This window comes from Pogona vitticeps, chromosome 5 (genome assembly GCF_051106095.1).
Source record: "Pogona vitticeps strain Pit_001003342236 chromosome 5, PviZW2.1, whole genome shotgun sequence".
Lineage (NCBI taxonomy): Eukaryota > Metazoa > Chordata > Lepidosauria > Squamata > Agamidae > Pogona > Pogona vitticeps.
In genome coordinates this window covers 167,164,217-167,184,772 of record NC_135787.1, presented here as the reverse complement: position 1 = coordinate 167,184,772, position 20,556 = coordinate 167,164,217, and the positions used below count along the sequence as shown (strand labels likewise).

The 20,556-nt window shown below is 41.5% G+C and overlaps 1 protein-coding gene across 1 annotated transcript; it reads right to left on the bottom strand.

Annotated features, from left to right (window-relative positions):
* Nucleotides 1–1,531: 1,531 nt before the first annotated feature.
* EIF3D (eukaryotic translation initiation factor 3 subunit D) lies at nt 1,532–18,480 on the bottom strand. The gene is made up of 15 exons (XM_073000061.2): nt 18,325–18,480; nt 14,837–14,970; nt 13,689–13,734; nt 12,896–13,032; nt 12,388–12,473; nt 11,456–11,528; nt 11,187–11,299; nt 9,387–9,519; nt 5,258–5,405; nt 4,927–5,057; nt 4,441–4,526; nt 4,131–4,260; nt 3,599–3,741; nt 2,495–2,775; nt 1,532–1,680 (listed from the first exon to the last, which is right to left on the bottom strand). Exons 2-15 carry the CDS (start codon nt 14,957–14,959, stop codon nt 1,667–1,669), a joined length of 1,644 nt encoding a protein of 547 aa, XP_072856162.1. The 5' UTR covers nt 14,960–14,970; nt 18,325–18,480; the 3' UTR covers nt 1,532–1,666.
* Between the last annotated feature and the right edge of the window lie 2,076 nt (nt 18,481–20,556).

Below are 20,556 nucleotides of genomic sequence, written 5' to 3'. Positions count from 1 at the left end.
TACCCAAAGGAGTTGGTTCCTGCCAGAGTAAAATCCAAACTGTATTTTTATAAAAGTCATTCGTAAGTAAACAGTAGTGGAATACTGCTCTTGAGTCTCAGTGTGTCATTCTATGACCACTGACTTACAGATGGCTTCACCATGTTATTGTATTTCTTAAAAGCGTGTTTCTGTACATGGATAGTGCAATCCTAGGCATATTTCCTTAGAAGCTGTTTAAAGAGGTTTTCCTCAAAGCAAGCATCTAAAAGTCCAAAGAAGAAAAGAACAAAGCTGTTTTTTCTTGCAGCTAAAGCAGCAAGAAGTGACACACAAACCAATGGTACATTGTCTCCCTGCTGTGCATTGCTAAAAAGGCAGTGATGAGGTTGACCTGTTATTCAAGTGGCAGGTGAAAATAGCAGCTTACTATTTTACAAAGGACTTCAGGGATTTCAAATAATAAGGAACCATAATCTGCTTCAGTAGATAGCTAACCTCGGATACAAGTAACTGCCTGTTCTTTCTATGGAACATCAGTTTTTACACATTCTCTCTGCAGTTGTGCATAGACAAATACACATGGAAATGTTTGGAACATGATTAGAAAACTCTGCAGTCTAGAATATGATTAGAGAACCTTCATCTAGCCCGGTCTCTTTGCCAAAGCCATTAATATCTTACAGAGGGTAGAGCGATTACCCAGTTCATTTATACGAGAGGGAGACAAGTTTTTAGAAGGCTTCATTCCAATACAGTGGACCCTCTACTTACGGAATTAATCCATATTGGAATGGTGGCTGCAAGTCGAAAAGTCTGTAGGTCGAATCTCCATTGACCTACAATGCATTGAAAACCGATTAATCCCATAACCAGTGGTTTTTATTCTATTTTTGTTTCATTTTGGGTTTTTTTTCTGGTCTGTAAGTCGATTCTCCAGCTGCAAGTCGAATCTAAATTTTGCGGCCTGAGAAGTCTGTAACTCGAAAAGTCTGTAAGTCGAGGGTCCACTGTACTTTTTGCTACAGAAAACTGCAAATAGCATGAATGAAATTACTACTTGTGGTAATAGTTTATTTTTTAAATAGTTTCTTGCAAGGGTAGAGTCACAGCATTTTAAAAATAGAAGAATAGGGAGGAAAAGAATATGATTTCTCAAGTGAGTAGGGCAGGAAGTAGACACTAGTAGAGAGAACTACTTGATTAAATTAGGTTGGCATTTATATGAACGACAGAAAACGGACATTCACTACCTTTCAGTGGGTAATCATTTATAAGATCTCAGAACCAGTGGCTTTAAAAATATCTTTTTATAATATTCTCTCAGTAGACAAGTGTCCCCTCCTATTGCCCTGCATACAGAAAACAAGTTCAGCAGACAGAATTATTCTAGCTTGTGATCCCTCACCTTTCATATCATGTATCACAGTCCAGGAAAAGGTGGTACTCAAATATTCTGCTGCACATCATTCCTTAAATGATCAGGGTTGATAAAGTAATCATAATAGTGGTCTATTCCCAAGACTAATATATTAATAAACACAAAAGGAAAAACTTGTTGAACTTTTATTTTATTCCCAGGGGTGAAGCAAACAAGGTACAGACTCAGCTTCAACCCAGCCTCAGAGAATGCAGACGCTGAATGTGCCCTCAGGCTCTTATCACCACTGCTGGATGGCCACAATGTTCAGTTCTCTTCCTCTGCAATGCAAAGAAAAGTTGAAATAATGAATTTCTTTTTATCTCAAAGCCAGCAAGAACTTAACATAACCACAAATTTTGCTAAATGCTGGTGTCTGTACAATTTTTACAAATTTCCACATAACAAAACCACACCACCCTGCTTTAACTGGTTGCAGGTAGTCATTTTGCATCTAAATATTAATTTCAACAGTGCAGTTCTCAAATACGAAACAACAGTTGAAAAGAAAAGCCTTGAGAAACTGACAAATAGTAATGAGGTGTATATGCAGTACAGAAAAATGAAATCTACTACATATAAAGATGCATTGTGTAGTATAATCTTCCCATCACAGCGCTTACAAAACTAGATCAGTGTTAACCATATCCCATCCATACTGATGTATCAGCCCACTAGCAGGACATGAGTTCAATTTTTTTTGCTGTGGCTAATTAAAACATGAGTGGTAAAGATGTAGCACCTCCTATATCTATCTTGGGACACGAATATGAACCGTAGGCCAATTCCCTTCCTGAAAGTGGTTGGCTGAGTGGGGAACAGCCGGCCAGGCTCCTGCTGGGATTGGTGTGCCGCTGCTGAAAGAGGATTGCAGCACTGTGCAGAGCCTGGCAAGTGGGCTGGGTGGTTCTGGGGAAGAGAACTGGATCCTAACAGTACCTGTGGTGCCATGATTCATATTCATATCCCCAAAATATGAATATGAAATGCCCACCTCTAATCCAGGGCCCTAGCACAGTTTAAGTACCTACTAAATAAAAAAAAATCAGAATGTTTTGCATTAGTTCAACTCGCAGGCACAGGAAACACTCCTACCTTCCTCTTCTTCCTCCTCCTCATCGTCATCATCGTCTTCATCAGAGCTGAAGGTGCCATCAGGAAGACTGTAGACACGGATGACCTGCTTGTTGGGGTCTTTCAAGATGAGGTACTTGCCCTCATCCAGTTTCATGCAGATGTCAATCACACAGCGGAGGATGCCCCAAGCGTTCTCCATACTTAAATTAATTTGGCTGGCAAATTCATTGGGTTTGAACTGCTGTGTGCCTAGGATTACATGGCGTGAAGAGTCTTTCACATGGTACCGGGATACATACCTGGCAAGGATAAAAAACAAGTCAGGAATGAAGTGATGTAACACAGCTACATGTAGATTCAATGTGGCCTCAGTCTTATAGGATTCTTTTAATAACTGATGTCATCATTATGGATATTGGTTTATTTATAAAATATTCAGTGTGTGTGTATATTTTCTAATGGCTTTCAGATCAGGAATAAATTGCTTGACTTACTAACATTGGAGAGTTCTAATGGTTTCAGGTCTGTAAAACAGTTCAGATAGTTTCCATCATATCAATATTATATAGTTTCAGGGTAATAATATAGTTCTCAGACGTATTTCAAATTATTACAGTAATTACCGTATTTTTCTCACCATAAGACACACTTTTTTCCCACAAAACAGGGGGGTGGAAAGTCTGTGCGTCTTATGGAGCGAAGAAAACAGATTATATTTTCCTGTTTTCTTCTCCTAAAAAATTGTTGCGTCTTATGGAAAGGTGCGTCTTATGGAGCGAAAAATACGGTATTTGCTCAGAACAAAATGGGAAAAAGTATAATGCTCAACAATATTTCCAATCTGTATCGTTCTCATAAAAGCAGTAGTGTTAAGGAATGAGTGACGAAAGATAGGTATTAGGACTGTGCCAAGTATATGAACTCCATCCCAATGTCTGACAGTTCATTCACTCTCAGCAATAAAATAAACTTAACTTTTAAAATTTAGCCAGTTTCCATACATTTTGCAGCAATTTCAAATCTAGGCTCAAGCAGTTTCCATTTTTGCATATGCAAACATCACTGAAAATAAACATCTCTTTTGAAAAATAAATGTAAAAAACATATTATATCTTATCTCACCCCAGCTTAAGATATTCTGATCCAGCCAGCAGCGCACAACATGTCCAGCGGGCAAGTTTATAGCTATTGTTTTTCAGTTCAGTGGCAATCACAGCTCCTCTCTGAGAGTCCAATTTCTGACGCCAATCTACACCATTACAATGCTAGAAAAGTAAGTACGTGTGTCAGAATTTTACATGTTATGGCAACTATGGGATATCAATAAAAAGCTGAACAGTTCATGCTACTACATTTATTTCACAGTGCCCGGAAAGGAGATTCTGAGGTTTGTCCCTAATGTGACCACAGTTCAATTAGTGATGATGCAGAGATCTTTATTAGATAGGACAAAAAGAAACCAATGCTTTTAACTTTATCCTCTTGCATTAAATGGAACAGTTGAAAGGACAAAGTGCAAATAAATGAGGAGCATGCAAAAGATCCCACGTAATGTTCTCCTGATCAATTAGTGATATAGCATGTTATGTGGGCTGGTTCTGTCCTTTGTTTAGTAGGTTCACAGATTTAAGCCTAATTATACAGCCGACCTTACCCTTGAGTCCCATTCATTCAGTGTTTTAATGTTGATGAATGATACTTCTCCATTGGCTCCAGTCATCACTCCATCATGTTCACAACGTACTATCAGATCTATATCATCTCCCAGCTTCCACCTTCGGTATCTACAACCAAGAACACCAGTATGTAACCTTACCCTTGCCAAATTGTTACATATCATGACAGCAGTATTTGTGGGCAGTAATAATGAATTTTCCATGGAAGTTATAACATGTTTGAAAGTTAAACTTTTAAGACAATGTTGATTGTCACAACATGTCCATGTGCAAGAAGTAACAGCCTACCTGTATGCAACAGAAGCCACTTCATTTTTATCCATATCATCTTCCACAAATGGGTTTGGATTGGGAAATGTGTATTTTTCTTTCCCCTGAAAAGAAATGATGCAACAACTTTACCAGGTCCATTAGGCAATGTGTTCAAGATAGCTGTGGCTGCCTTATATGAGAAGCCTTAGAGCGTTTAACTTCAAAATGGAAAATTCTCCCCACAATTTCTTCACTGAGTCCTTCCCTGTGCCTTTTTTCAACATGGCTCTGAAGTGCCATCACAAGGACAACAGATTTTCCCTACCATTACATCAGAAGTCCTTCTTGGAACTGCCTAATATGTGTATTAATCCTTATGAGATCCATCAGGAGCCTTATAAAGGCAGATTAATTTTGATACATGTAATCCTCTTTTCATCTCATCAGCATAACATTCTAAATTACCACAGTCATTTCCAAAATTCTCTGCACAATTAAGTTCATTGACTCGTTCACTCGTACCATTCTCAGACACTGCTGGGAGAAGTTATGGTTGATGTAGGTGGCTTCCATGGCAAGGTTGCGGGGTGAATTGAAGGAGTTACCCTCATCCTGTGGTGGTTCATTAGCAGTCTCACTCACTGTCAGGAGATCTGAAGACACAGCCAAAAGCAAAACCCAAGTTTTACACTGGACACCAAGACTATTAAGGTCCAGGGCAGTATGTCCTGAACACAGAAGCAGCATGACTGTATAGAGATTACATTTTTCACTCAAGCAGGACTGAAAAAACAGAACTGAAAAATTCCTAGCTACGACTTACTATCCAGTCTTTAATGTAAATCAGACTCACCAAAGTCGGAGTTGTCCCTTTTGTCAAAAAAGAGCTTAGATCCAACTCTCTGGACGATGATGTCCCAGGAATACACTGATCGTGTGCATGCCATGAGGGTAGCTAGAATGGCATCTGTAGCAAACACATTCCCTTGAGTTTTGGCCAGCTAAGGGCAGAGAAGAGTCAGAAGAATAGGTTAAAAAGCAAAAACAAATCGACCAATATACTATATGGTTCTACAAGTTATATCTACTTACATTTACTGTCGATAATAGCTGAAACTATAGCTGCTCTCCAAAATATATAACTGAAACCACAGCAGAACTACTCCCTCCTAGAGTGCACACCATTCCCCAGCATTGAAACCCAAGGTAACGAAGCCAAAAAAGTATTCCTACATGCCCATCTAACATATTGGTATCTAACATTCTCCACTCAATGCTTCAAACCCATTGTTTTTCATCTTTCTGTCCTCTCAAAATTGTATTTGAGACTTAAAATTGTACTAACAGGTCATGGGGAAATATGTAAACCATTCTTTCAACCATTTAGTCCAGGAAGGTAAAGGTTCCCCTTGACATTTAGTCCAGTTGTGTCCAACTCTATGGCACGGTGCTCATCCCCGTTTCCAAGCCGTAGAGCCAGCGTTTGTCCGTAGACAGTTTCCATGGTCACGTGGCCAGCACGACTAGACACAGAATGCCGTTACCTTCCCACCGAGGTTGTACCTATTTATCTACTCGCATTTTTACATGCTTTAAAACTGCTAGGTTGGCAGGAGCTGGGAGAAGCGACAGGAGCTCACTCCGTTGTGCGGATTCGATCTTATGATTGCTGGTCTTTGACCTTGCAGCACAGAGGCTTCTGCGGTTTAACCCGCAGCGCCACCACATCCCTTATTTAGTCCAATATGTTTTATAAATCCCATCAAATAGAACAGTTTCACCAGCGTTATAAAAGATTCTTTGGCTTTTGCTGAGCATCTAGAAGACTGTGGGAAAAACCTTTCTCCTTTTCTCCTTAATCCATATATTCCATTATACAGTGGTGCCTCGCAAGACGATTTTAATTCGTTCCGCGAAAATAGTTGTCTTGTGAAAAAATCATCTTGCGAGGTTCCCTATGCATCGGTCTCAAAAAAAAGTCTTGTGAAGCATCGGTCTCAAAAAAAAAAAAAAAAGTCATAGAAAAAAACGTCATGCAAGGCACCATAGTGATCGAAAAAACAATAGTCTTGTGGGGTTTTCGTCCTGTGAGGCACCACTGTACTTAATATATTCCTGTCTTTAAATCTTTATGCTGCTAATAACAGGACAGCGTAACAAGGTCTTGTTCAAGGAAACAGCTCACCACTTGCTAGTCACCAGAGCAGACTAGTCACCTGCTAGTCACTTTTTCATGAAAAGCAAAGTTGAGAAACAAGATGTCTCTGCTTGGTCTAGTAGAACAGAACAGATAAGGGGCACGGGAAGCAAAATTTTAAACTAAGGTGTTTGACATTTACAAGACATGATAACAACAGAATGGCAACTTTAAGCACTTCTCCATTAACTAACTTGTTTCTCTTTATACAATGTATCAACAAGTTATGGGAAGAAGCCTCCAGTAACCTAAATGTTTCTATTGTTGTTGTTATTTAGTAGTTAAGTCATGTCTGACTCTTCGTGACCCCATGGACCAGAGCACGCCAGGCCCTCCTGTCTTCCACTGCCTCCCGGACTTGGGTCAAATTCATGTTGGTAGCTTCAGTGACACTGTCCAACCATCTGGTCCTCTTCTTCTCTTGCACTCACACTTTCCCAACATCGGGGTCTTTCCCAGGGAGTCTTCTCTTCTCATGAGAAGGCCAAAGTATTGGAGCCTCAGCTTCAGGATCTGTCCTTCCAGTGAGCACTCAGGGCTGACTTTCTTTAGAATAGATAGGTTTATTCTCCTTGCAGTCCAGGGGACTCACAAGAGTCTCCTCCAGCACCACAATTCAAATGCACCAATTCTTCAGTGGTCAGCCTTCTTTACGGTCCATCTCTCACTTTCATACATCGCTACTGGAAAAACCATAGCTTTGACTATGTGGACCTTTGTTGGCAAGATGATGTCTCTGCTTTTTACGATGCTGTCTAGGTTTGTCATTGCTTTCCTTCCAAGAAGTAGGAGTCGTTTAATTTCATGGCTGCTATCACCATCTCCAGTGATCATGGAGACCAAGAAAGTAAAATCTGTCACTGCCTCCGTATCTTCCCCTTCTATTTGCCAGGAGATGATGGAACCAGTGACCATGACCTTAGTTTTTTTTGATGTTGAGCTTCAGACCATTTTTTGGCTCTCCTCTTTCACCCTCATTATGAGGTTCTTTAATTTCTCCTCACTTTCTGCCATCAGAGTGGTACCATCTGCATATCTGAGGTTGTTGATATTTCTTCTGGCAATCTTAATTCCGGTTTGGGATTCATCCAGTCCTGCCTTTCGCATGATGTATTCTGCATATAAGTACTCCTTTCCCAATTTTGAACCAATCAGTTGTTCCATATCCAGTTCTAACTGTTGCTTCCTGTCCCACATATAGATTTCTCAGGAGATAGATAAGGTGGGAGTGAGGCACTCCCATTTCTTTAAGGACTTGCCATAGTTTGCTGTGGTCGACACAGTCAAAGGCGTTTGCATAGTCAATGAAGCAGAAGTAATGTTTTTCTGGAACTCTCTGGCTTTCTCACATGTTAGCAATTTCTTCTCTAGTTCCTCTGTCCCTTTGAAATCCAGCTTGTACTTCTGGGAGTTCTAGGTACTCATACTGAAGCCTACCTTGGAGGATTTTGAGCTACCTTGCAGGATTTTGAACCTTGCTAGTGTGTGAAATGAGTGCAATTGTACAGTTGTTGTAGCATTCTTTGGCACCGCCCTTCGTTGGGATTGGGATGCAGACTGACCTTTTCCAGTCCTCTGGCCACTGCTGAGTTTTCCAAACTTGCCGGCATATTGAGTGCAGCACCTTAACAGCCTCATATTTTAAGATTTTAAATAGTTCAACTGAAATGCCATCACCTCCACTGGCCTTGTTGTTAGCAATGCTTTCTAAGGCCCACTTGACATCACTCTCCAGGATGTCTGGCTCAAGGTCAGCATCCACACTATCTGGGTTGCCCGGGACATCCAAATCTTTCTGATATAATTCCTCTGTTTATTCTTGCCACCTCTTCTTGATGTCTTCTGCTTCTGTTAGGTCCCTACCATTTTTGTCCTTTATCATGTCCATCTTTGCACAAAATGTTCCTTTAATATTTTATTAAATATTAAGTAAACATCATTAAATATTTCTTTAATGTTTCCATACATACTGTATATGTGTCTCTGTCCATCACATGTTATTAGCTAAAGTTAAGTCGAGAATGGGGTTGGTGGGCTCAAGTTACAGGAAGCCAGATTTTGGTCTATTACCTCAAGAGGGAGTGAATGTTCCAGCACTGGAGGCATTCAAGAGAAATTTAGACAACCACCTGGCAGATATCCTTTTTGTTTGTTTTTCTGCATTGAACAGGGGCTGGGCTCGATGGCCTTATAGATCCTTTCCAACATCATTTTTCTATGATTCCTTGACAAAGGGAACCTATCATCCTGTTTCTTGAGTTTGTTATGGTTTGCGCCTTATAAAGGTAAACCTCTTCTTTTCTATTGTTGGGATGACATGATCTGAGCTACCTAAATGCTCCTGTCACCTCCTTTCTGAAGAAACTGTTATCTTTCTATAAAATCCAAATTATTCTTGTGTCAGGTTGTTTAAATTCTCTCTTTCTCCAGGCACTCAAAGGAGTTGGTTCTCGCCAAAGTAAAATTGAATTTGTATTTTTACAACAAGATGGAGCTTACAATCTGAACCCAACTTACTTACATCATTTGATGCCTCCTGTACAGTCAGCAGGACATAGAGTCTCCCCTTTGTTGGGTCTGTCACTAAGTTTACTCTCAGGCTTATGAAGGGGCATTTATGAAAACATTACTGCATTGACCAGTCTAGTATGCACTGTTATGCGTATACCTTTCCTGCTCTTCGTAGTACAATGCTCTGAGATATTCTTTTTAAAACAAACAAACAATTTTTTTTTGCAACAACAGGTAACTAGTTCATAAACCAAGTTAAAGGAACAGATTATACCTTGCGGATAACTGGATCATCTGTAGTAGTTACAGTATGGAAGATCCGTTTGATGCTACGAAGATTCTTTTCATTTCTTGTGGTGATGCGATCAAAGGCTTTGTCATAGTACTCCAGGGCCCCACAGCACTCTCTGCAAGCAACAAGGAAAGAATGATCACAAAAACCTATTTAAAGAAATGTCACAAAATTCTAACTGATAAAAAGGGAGTAACTGAGGAGAAACACAGATCTTTATCAATAGACTCCATTGTTTTTTGGCCTGTGCTCTTACTTTAGAGTGGACTAAACCAGAGCTGAGGAAAAAGCTTCAAGCATCTAAGGCTAAACAGCAAAACCACATTTTAGAGAATAGAGACTGTTTACATGCCAACCACAAAATCTGAACTCTACACTACATTAACTGGCTGGCTGATAGATTTCTAATACTTAGCAATATCTTCCTTCTCTTAATAGAACACAAGAGCCATTAGTATTCTAAAGGTACAGAAAACTTTTTTAGCGTGTCAGCAGATGGAAGTATAGTTGATTCTAATTCAGGGTACTGATGCACAAAAGTTGTGCCCTAGTCAGCACACATAAGAAAAGGACTGTGAATCATGTATAGAGATGGGGACAAATAAAAAAAAGGCTATTCGTTTTGATCCTTTATTCATCAAGATTAACAGAGCAACAAATACACAAATATTCGTCAATGAATTGATCCATCGATTCGTCTGTACTTTAAACTGCTATAACACTGGCCCCCGGCAACCCAGAGACACTGGATTTACAGGGAAGCTTCCTCAGATGCTTTTCTACAACTCCTGAAGGTTTGGTGAACACTGGATCACAGACCCCCGAGTTACATAGTCACAAAGAGGAACCCCAGGAAAGCTCCCCCAAGTACTTAGAGAATCCAGAATCACAACGGAACTTCCTATGTCTTTCCACAACATGACTGCCAACTTTGGTGAAGACTGGATGTCGGATATCTGAATTATTCAACCACAAATTGGGTCCCCCCCAGGAGAGTTTACCACACCACGCTGAAGCCCATTCTGCCTACCGGCTGCTGATTAACAGCCAATAGGCAGCCACCCCCCAACACCCCCTTCTTTTCCCTACCTTAGCCCCCACCCCACTCCCACCAACACACCCTTACCTTAATAGCTGCTGCCCAGGTCTCCATCAGGCCTCTGCAACCACAGTGTGTAAAAAGGGAGACTGGTTGACCTTTGCAAAGATGGTGGCTGCGGCTTCATTTAGAGTAGGGAAGCTGCAGCTGCCATCTTTGCAAAGGGCAGCCTGGGTTCCCTTAAGACAGGCTAAGGGAATCCAGGCTGTCCTTTGCAAAGATGGCAGCTGCAGCTTCCCTACCCTAAATAAAGCTGCAGCTCTCATCTTTGCAAAGGGCAGCCAGTCCCCATTTTTACATGTGTGGCTGCGAGGCCAGAAGACCTCAGCAGCAGTGATTAAGGTAAGAGGGTGTTGGTGGGGGTGGGGTGGAGCCTAAGGTAGGGAAAGGAAAGGGGTGGGGGGAAGGCTGTGTAGGGTGGTGGCTGCCTTTCAGCTGATCGGCGGCCAATAGGCACCATTTTTTTTAAATATGAAGGACAAATAAAAACCGGTAAATATTTGTCCCTTCGTATTTGTGGGGGGTCTCTGGAACCCAAAATATGGATCAATGAATATTTAATGAATCCGCTATATTTGTTGGAAAAACTGATCCGTTTTTATATTCGTCCCCATCTCTAATCATGTGAAAACGTTCGCTGCCACGTGCTGTGGACCCCATCTTCAGATTCCTCCAATACTTACATATCCTGAGGGTCTGATACCTCCAGGTATCTCATCTTCATCAACCTAGGGAAATCCATCTCCTCTTTTACCTCCCAGTCACTGCGAACTTCCACAGAGGAATCACGGGGTTTCTGTTATGACAACAGGGAAAGTACAGGTTGATGGAGGGAAGGAAAAGAGACAGCACATATTGATTAATGTGGATCAACAGCTGAAAACAGAAGCAGTCAAGCCCAATAATGGCCACCAGACAGAAATCCCACCAGCTTTGGAGGCTATTACTTTACCTGAGATTTCTGGTCCCATTTCTGTCGGACACCAAATTGCTTCTGAAACTTCTTTTGCAGACGCAGTCTGTCTCTGAAATAGTGAAAACTGTTAAGCCCAGGAAGGTAATCACAAGCACAATCAGAATCTGAGCTGCTACTAAAGTTATTTACTATTTTTAGATCACAGAGTTTGAAAAGTGTTGATTTCTTGCAACAGCCAACCATTTTTATGTTTTCGTGCACTGCCATTTCCCATCTATGGTGACCCTAAAAGGGTTTTCAAGATATATGAGGTGTTCAAGGAGTGTTTCACCACTGCTTCCTCCAGTGAGTTTCCACAGCTGAGGGGAGATTTGAATCCATGTATTCTAACTCCTAGTCTGACACTTTTGGAATATTGCCACAATTCATTCAGCTGTCCTATAAATGCAGAATACCTCACAAGGTCCATAAGTGCTGGTACTCGTTTTTTTTTTTTAAGGAAAGGCAATCAGTTTCACACTACTGCATTTTTCCGTCTATAAGATGCCCTCATGTATAAGATTCCCCCCCTTTCTAACCCAAAATTAAGAAATCTTAACTTAGCTTTGAGTATTCAGCCTCCAGGCTCAGAACACTAGGACATTACAAGTCCCTGTTGAATCTGACCACTGCTTACAGGCTCCACCTCCAACGAGGTATGTTTCAATTGGTTTGTACAGCATCAGCTGACATCAGTTACATAAGTCTCCTAACTGTAGGAAGCTAAGCATCCTGACTGGAGGAAGCCTGTGTACAGAGGCAAGCTATGGGCCGTTTTGTTCTCTCTTCAGCTTACTTCCATGTATAATATGGCCCTCAATTTTTAGTGTAGATTTTAGACAAAAGTATTGTCTAATACACGGAAAAATACGGTAGCTCCATGGGGGCCGAGGATCCAATGTTTGCCTAAACAGACATGGTATATTTACCTCTCCTTTTGCTTGGCACTTTTAGGCAGCGTCTGCAGGTTGAACTGCAGTATGTTGCGGCGGTCCTTGTCTCTCCGAAGGTTCCTCTGGAAAGAAACATCCATGTAAATAAGAAAACATGTTACAATCCATTGGAACATTACTCTAGGGACCACAGGAGGCAGGCCTACAAGGCATTATATTCCTATTACTTGTTACAAGGCATGGAGCATATAGACAAAAACATCATTAAGCATTGGCAGGAGCCATAATGAACTGCTAATGCAGAAAACAAAAGATGAATGGAAATCTAATACTGTTCAGCAGCTAAAGATCAACCATCCTTACAACTGACACCACAGAGAGTCCTGCAGGAAGCTGTCTGAAAGGCAATTTGTATTTCCAGTTGGTACATATCCAAGCAAAACTGCCAATCAATGACAGGGAGTTCCTACTTATTTTCTCTGAGAGTTTTAAGTAGAGATAGCTAACTCACTCAGTACAGAATTCAAATCTAAGCTTTCAATACCTGTGCAAACCTCATGCGATTCCTCTGGTATGCAGTTTTTTGTGTCCGTGCTGTGTCCACCAGTTGGAAACTAGTTTCATCTTCCTCATGGAAGTAAGCATACTGGCTTCCACCACCAAACTGGGATGAATATTTATCTGGAAATACAATTATCTTTATCACCTTAGTGTTCAAGGCTGGGACTCCCTTGAAAGGCAGGTCTAGGACTGGAATGGTTCCTTAATTTAAGACAGGAAGTCTAAAAACAGCATTTGTATTATTTGTATTCATATGAAGAGCTATGTGAACATTATGGCTTATTACAAAAGGAAGATGGGGATTCCTTCTTTTCAAGCTCAAGGAAGGAAACAAAACCCCACTTATTTTGTAATCAGCACAGAGATTATCATGTGCTTTGGGCTCCTTCATATTTGAAGCATAATTAAATGATGACATCAATATTTGTACAATCAAACCTCAGCAGTACTGTTTGCTTCAGATACCAGACATATGCTTAAGTACTAATTATTGTTAGGCAAAAGAAAGGATTGTGGGGAAAAATTTATTTAATGCCAGTGTCTCAAAATGATGAAGCAGGAGCTATAATATGCCTTCCCAGAAAATCTCAGAGGGACAACAAAATACTTATTCCACAAATGGTGACCGTAAGACAGTAATCTGCCCTAAAACACTTAAGAAATCCCTTTATCTCAACAGAAACTCATGGCACATCTGCTTGTCATTTCAGACACACCATCACATGATATTCATGTTTATGGTGTGTGTCAAACAGGAACACTCATACCTTACTTACTTGTGTATCTCTTATCCTGATAAGTAGCTCCAGTCCAATCTGCAACCTAGCCAAAATAAATATAACGAATAATCAATAAGATTCTGAGATTTGGGACAGAGTTGATTTTCAATAACTTCGATAAAAATGACTTTTAGAGCTCTCTCAGTTGGAATGTTCATATCAAACTCTTTCTCTGCTGGTAGTGAGAACCAGTTCACGTTTCAATACTCTCAGTATGTGACTATCCTGAGAGTCACAGAGATGGTGCCCAAGATGACATTCCTGTGTCAGTTCCTACGAGTTAACTGTAACATGGAAGATAATGTTCAATGACCCTCCCCCTGACTCAAGTCTATGAACTGCACCATCCCTATAGTAGTAGAAGACAAAAAGGCAGTATTAACCAAAGTCTTCCATAGTCTATCTCAAAACGTAATCCTATACTGTCATCCTGTATAACTAACTCCTATTTTCTGTTCCAATTAAGTTTAACTAGGCCATGCAACATTCCAGTAAATTGATCAGCAGACAGGTAAGATGAGCTGCCCATCTCTGTGGCAACTTCAACAAAGCTTTATATCAAACAAAACTATTTGAAAATAGCATTTTGTGTGTTCAGTTTCGCCTGCAAAAGCAGTTACAGTGGTGCCCCGTATAGCGAGGTTAATCCGTTCCGGATTAACCTTTGCTATGCGAAAACATCGCTGTACGGGGCAGGAAAAGCCTATTGGAACGCATTAAACTTAGTTTAATGCGTTCCAATAGGCGCCCAAACTTACCCCTCCAGCGATGTTTTCGCGGTCCGGCGGCCATTTTGGAGCTGCCAATCAGCTGATCGGCGGCTCCAAAATGGCCGCCGGACGCCCCAATCGTCGCAAAGCGAGTGCGGCGATTGGGGCAGCTCCGTATAGTGATCCCCCAAAAGGGATCGCTATATGGATTCTTCGTTGTATGGTGCGCTCGTTAAGCGAGGCACCACTGTATATGCATGACATATATCCATTTCAGTTCGTTTTTGCCCTATGAAAATTGGCACAGGAACTGGGACACTGAAGCACATGGTAAGAGAACTGTGAAAAGCAGGATTCTGAGACATAAAACTGCAGATAAATAATGTGATAAAACAGTTATAGGAGCTTTTGTGCAAAGGCCACATGAAGAAGCACCTTTCCAAGCCGATCTCCTTTGCTGAAGGGCTGATATGGCATATCTTTGAACTGCTCAGGGACAGCACATGGACCCCATCCTGAGGGATTATCCTGGATCACAGGTGTCACAAACTTTGCCATTTTCTATAATTCTAAAGAGAAAAAAGATAGCACAAAACAGAGTCTATGAAAACCAGGCATCTATCAATAATATTTATTCAAGTAGGATTAGCCAGCGTTTCACATACTTTAGTACAAAGTCATTTAAGAAAACGGTCAGATCTTAAATTTTTCTTTTTCAGAAATCTATATGATCGACTCAAGCACCAGAAAAGAAGAAAACAAGAGTATAATTTTTATTATTAATTTTCTATTATTTTTCTCTGCTGATCTATACTTCGTATATCATGGAAAAAGTGATTTCAGACATACAGCAGTATAAATACAAAAATTAGTTTCCAAGGCTCACGACTTAATAAAATCTGAGGGGAATATACAATGATTGAGTGACACCCCCCCCAAAATAAAAGAAAATTATAAATTACAAATACATGATTTGACAATATGACTTTTAATGATTCTAATCATTAATTCTAATGATTGATACTATCACTGAAAGAGATTAAAATATGTAAACTAAGAGCAAATGCACCTTTTAATTTCTCTATTTTGCAGTTTGCAACAAATGAATGCATAGAAGTTACTCTAAAGGCTGTGGCTAAACATGTGGGAAGAAACCAAATTCCTACAAAAATCCACAAGGAAAGCTCCTGGTGCCACCAATCTTGTCTTTAACTTTATGAGACAGAAGTCAGAGAAGTATTTATTGGCTATAGCTAGGTTTGCTATGTCTCAGGGAACTGATGCGCTTCCCTGAATCTTCAAGTAGCATGAGAAATTTATTTATTTATTTATTTATTTGATTTATACCCCACCTATCTGGTCTACTAGACCACTCTAGGCGGTTTTGTGGTGCCTCATAAGATGAGCGCTTCGTTTAACAAAGAAATCGCATAATGAAGAAGTTTTTGCGATCGCAAAACGATGTTTCCTATGGTGTTTTTTTTTGCTTTGCGATGATCGGTTACCTGCTTCACTAACCGATTATCGCAAAACGAAGATTTTCACACAGCTGATCGGCGGTTTCAAAATGGCCACCGGGTAAAAAAAATGGCCGCCCGCTGTTTTCTGGGACGGATTCCTCGCTGCACGGGCAGCGAAAATGGCCACGCTATGGAGGATCTTTGCTGGACGGTGAGTTTCAAGCCCATAGGAACCCATTAAAACCGGCCGGTTATGGATTAATCATTTTTCAATGCATTGTAAATCAATGGAGACTTGACCTGCAGCCACCGTTCCAAAACGAATTCCATAAGTAGAGGGTCCACTGTACAATGAGGTATCGGTTTTTCATTTTTTAGTATAACAACAGTGAGTTTAAAATTTGGTGCAATTATCTATGATAACGTGGTGTAGGGGATAGTGAGAGACTAAGGAGAGCTAGGTTCAAATTCCAGCTCAGCCCTGAAAGCTCGTGGGGGTGGGTGGGGTGGTGCTGGTAAAACCACCTCTTAAATATCTCACAAGTTAGATACAACTTGATGGCACATGACAACAACCAGTTAACAATACTTTGTCAATACGAATTCATTTTGAAGCTCTACCATTGTAGTGAGTTTCAGAGTCAGAACTTTATGAGTAAAAAGGATGTTACTTGTACACCACCCTATAGCGCTTAAAGCACTCTCTAGGTGGTTTACAACATAATTATTCAGGCTGTGCATTGTTGTCCCCCCTCCCAGCAAGTTGGGTACCCAGTTTACTCAGGAGGGAAGGCTGAGTCAGCCACCTGAATCTGCTGGGAGTGAACTCAGGTAATGAGAGGCTGGCCACTCTCTAAGTTGTAATAAAAAATCTGTATGCTTCTAATACACACCTCCTTTATGAAAACCACCATCATCCCACATTCTTGTTTGCAATGTTAAATTACAAGGTTGCTGTCAATGATATTAATATTAATAACAACCACCACCGCCACCTTTGAACTGCAGAGCTGGAAGGGACCCTATGGATCATCAAGCCCAGCCCCTGTCAAGAAGGCACAATGAGGAACTGAATTCCTGCCTTAAACCACTAAGCTATTCAGATGAAGCTATGACAGCCATTGGGGACCAGAACTTACATGTAAGCTTGTGCTTGGAAATCTACACTGAAGAGTAAACTGGTTGACAGAACAGCAAATGTTTTTTGCAGGCAACTTTTGTGGCTTATTTATGAGACTGGCTGACAAATGAAACTTACCTAATCTCATCTTCTATTGCTATAAAGTACTTAATGTATTTTAAGTCAGGGACGTGGTGGCGCTGTGGGTTAAACCGCAGAAGCCTCTGTGCTGCAAGGTCAGAAGACCAGCAGTCGCAAGATGCGACAGAGTGAGCTCCCATCGCTTGTCCCAGCTCCTGCCAACCTAGCAGTTCGAAAGCATGTAAATGCAAGTAGATACCACCATGGTGGGAAGGTAGCAACATAGTTGTGCTGGTCACGTGACCACGGAAACTGTCTTCAGACAAATTCTGGCTCTATGGCTTGGAGACGGGGATGAGCACTGCACCCTAGAGTCGGACACGACTGGATTAAATGTCAAGGGGAACCTTTACCTACTTAATGTATTAATAAACGTCTGTACAACATTTTAGATCTCTCTACGGATCAAATGTAGTAAAAAAAAGGTGACTGTTAAAAGAAAATCAGCCCTAAAAGTTTGATGTTGAAGCTTCTCCCCTCTCTATTCCTGCTAGTTTTTTTATACAAGTAATGATGTAATCTGCTGACTGGGCAGCTCAGTGGTTTAGGTATCTAGCTGTGCAGCCAAAAATTGGGAGTTTACTGTGCCTCAATGTGAGCAGATCCAGCCTGTGTGGCCTTGGACAAGCTGCACATGCACGGCCCCAGGGCACCCACAGAAGGGAATCGTAAACTACCTGTCTGTCTTCTCTACCTGAAAAGGGTCGCCATCAGTCTGATTTGACTTGACAGCACATTATTACTGATGATGCAGTCAGCCCGAGGGGTAGAGAGGAAAAGACCAACGACCATCAACCACCATACCGATCCCTGATCATGCACTCTGGTGACAACTCATAAAAAACCATCTGCGAGGACTACGGCTTCAGACCACAGGATTTGACCAACAAGGAGCATGACGTTGGCAGGCGGATTCCGTATTATGCCAGCAGGCCTCCGTTGCCGGCACTTTCATTTGCAAGAAGCACAGGACCCGCGGGCGGGCGGGCGAGCGCAGGAGCCAGGCAAGGAGTCCCTGTCTTGGGTCCGGCCCAAGAGCACAAGGGCCATGTTCCGAAGAGGCCGCGTCTTCCCTTTCACGGAGAGGCAGCTAGGCCCAGCCAGGCCCGCCCTGCATCCGGACGCGGCCAGGCGAAGGGAAAACCAGCCGATGTTTCGTCCCATGAACTATCCCCGGCCCCACATTTGGGCCTCTTTCTCACCTGCACGGCCCCAGAGAGCCCCGATGTCGACGGATTCGAGCCACGAAGTGCAGCCAAAGAAGCAACACCTCCACGACCACATCTGACCCGCCCGACTCCTCTTTCCGGCGCGGCTCCACTGCGATGACATCATCACGCCGCGACGCTAGAACTGTCGCAAAACCAGCTTGAAGGGCCGAAAGTGAAGGAGGAGGTGGCGGTTGGGGTTTTAGTTCTGTGTACCGACGTTAAATACCAGGAAGAGGAGAGTGTTTTTTTTTTTAAATTGCGGAGGGAGAGTTATTTATTTCTGTATTTATTTAACATATTTTTACGTCGGTTTAAAGCTCAGTTTCTTCTAATAGCGCGCTCTTAAAAGTATCTACCCAGGAGTAGATTCTATTTCGTTCAATGGAATTTATTTTCAGGTAATTTCCTGACGTTCCCAAGTAACCTTAGCCTTTCTTGAGGCTTTATAAGAAAAACAGTGTTGTGGCATTGTTTTAAATGTTATTCTGATAAATTACAGTATATTTGCTTTTTTTAAAATTTGTTTTTTAAAAGCCATCTAAATCTATTAGGCAGAAAGGTGCAACAATACGTTTTCTTTTCTTATTATACATTCTCAGTTTAACCATTTGTATAGGATTAAGCTGATAATACTAGTAGTCATGTATGTAATTGCACCATGTTTAGTGACAGCAGCAAACATAGATATAGGCTATGAATTTGGTATTTGATCCTATATTTCATTTTATTCTTTATATCCAAAGAAGTGGATGTGATCCACAAAAGCTCACGTTAAAATAAAATAGTCCTTAAGGTAAGATGTACTGTTGTCTTTTTTTTCTTTTTCTTTTCTTTTTCTCCTTCAGATTTTGTCTGATTTGCTTGCACACACAAACAGAGCTAGTTCTTCCAAAACTATAGATAACACTGTCATAGTAGTGTGAATTTCCAGTTTAAATACAGCTTTTTAATGTTTACCTCTTTCTTAATGGGCAGGGGAAAAATTAACAGTCTTACAAATCAGTGAAAAACAAGAAGGATACAGGACATGCAAATGCGTTTTGGATTTGGCCATGAGGAATTATTTTAGTTCCAGTTTGAACCCATCCCACGTCTGCATTATGATGATAGTTTACTGGATTTGTGTTGACATTAACAGGACAGTTCTTTTTTAAAAAGAGGGAAATCAGAAGGAATCTTCATTGTGTTGGAGGAGTTGGTGCTGAATGAGGACTCAGAAGACATGTTTAGATCCCTAAGGGTGATTGCTACATAGCATCTCAGCTGTGACTGTTCTGCCTTGGGTGCCCCTGCTGGGGGTTCAGCTCATAAGTCTGGCCTCTTCAAGGCATTGCTTGCAGCATCACTGACACACTCAAAGCCCTTCACCACATTAAGGTGCGCATCCAAGAAGGGGACTTAGTTCTTTACAAACCTTGAAATTTTAATGATCATGCTATTCAAAGTTTAGATGTTTCACACGCTCTGCACCACACCAAGTAATACATTCCAGGAGAGGATCCTCTATGAAATGACATTTCTTCTGTCATGAGTATGAAGCTAAGAAGCATATTGTGTTTGCTGGCAGGACTTGTTTTTTTCTTCTTCTTGTATTTTGCTTTATCTGTCTTGCTTTTGGCTTATGTGATGGCCTTTATTGCCTTTGGGGCAGTTATTAAGCATGTCCTGATGACATCGTTAATGATGTGTAGAGCTCATCAGTGATGTTCCTACCTGTTGCCTGAGCTTCCATGTGCCGCGCCTGCAGCAGAACAGACCTGTAGCCTGGGGGCAGGGCAAGGGCCTCCCCCTGTGGCCGATACCCTGCCACCACTCAAGTCCTCTGGCTGCCACCAGTGGGCTGTGAGCGAGAGGTAGCCGTGCTGATCCCTGCTCCACAGGTCCACTGTGAAGCACCCCTTGCGCCGCTGTAACCGTGAAAAATGGTCATGGACCACCTCCCTCACAGAGTCATAGAGTGAAGGCAGCACTCTAGAACTGAGAGTTCTCCATGAGGGGAGGTCATACCAGGGGCAAAAAAAAAAAAAAAAAAAAGAAAAAAAGAAAAAAAGAAAAGAGAGAGCAACCAGCAGAACGCTTGAGATTCCAAGATGGACAGCGGAAGTTTGAGCAGGGTGATTGTCTCGGGGATGAGACGAGTGGCTGCCTGCTGGGCCTTTGCCTTCAACCGCTGGCTGAGGGGCATGGCGGACCCAATGGGTGCCACTTCGTGGAGTGTGGCCT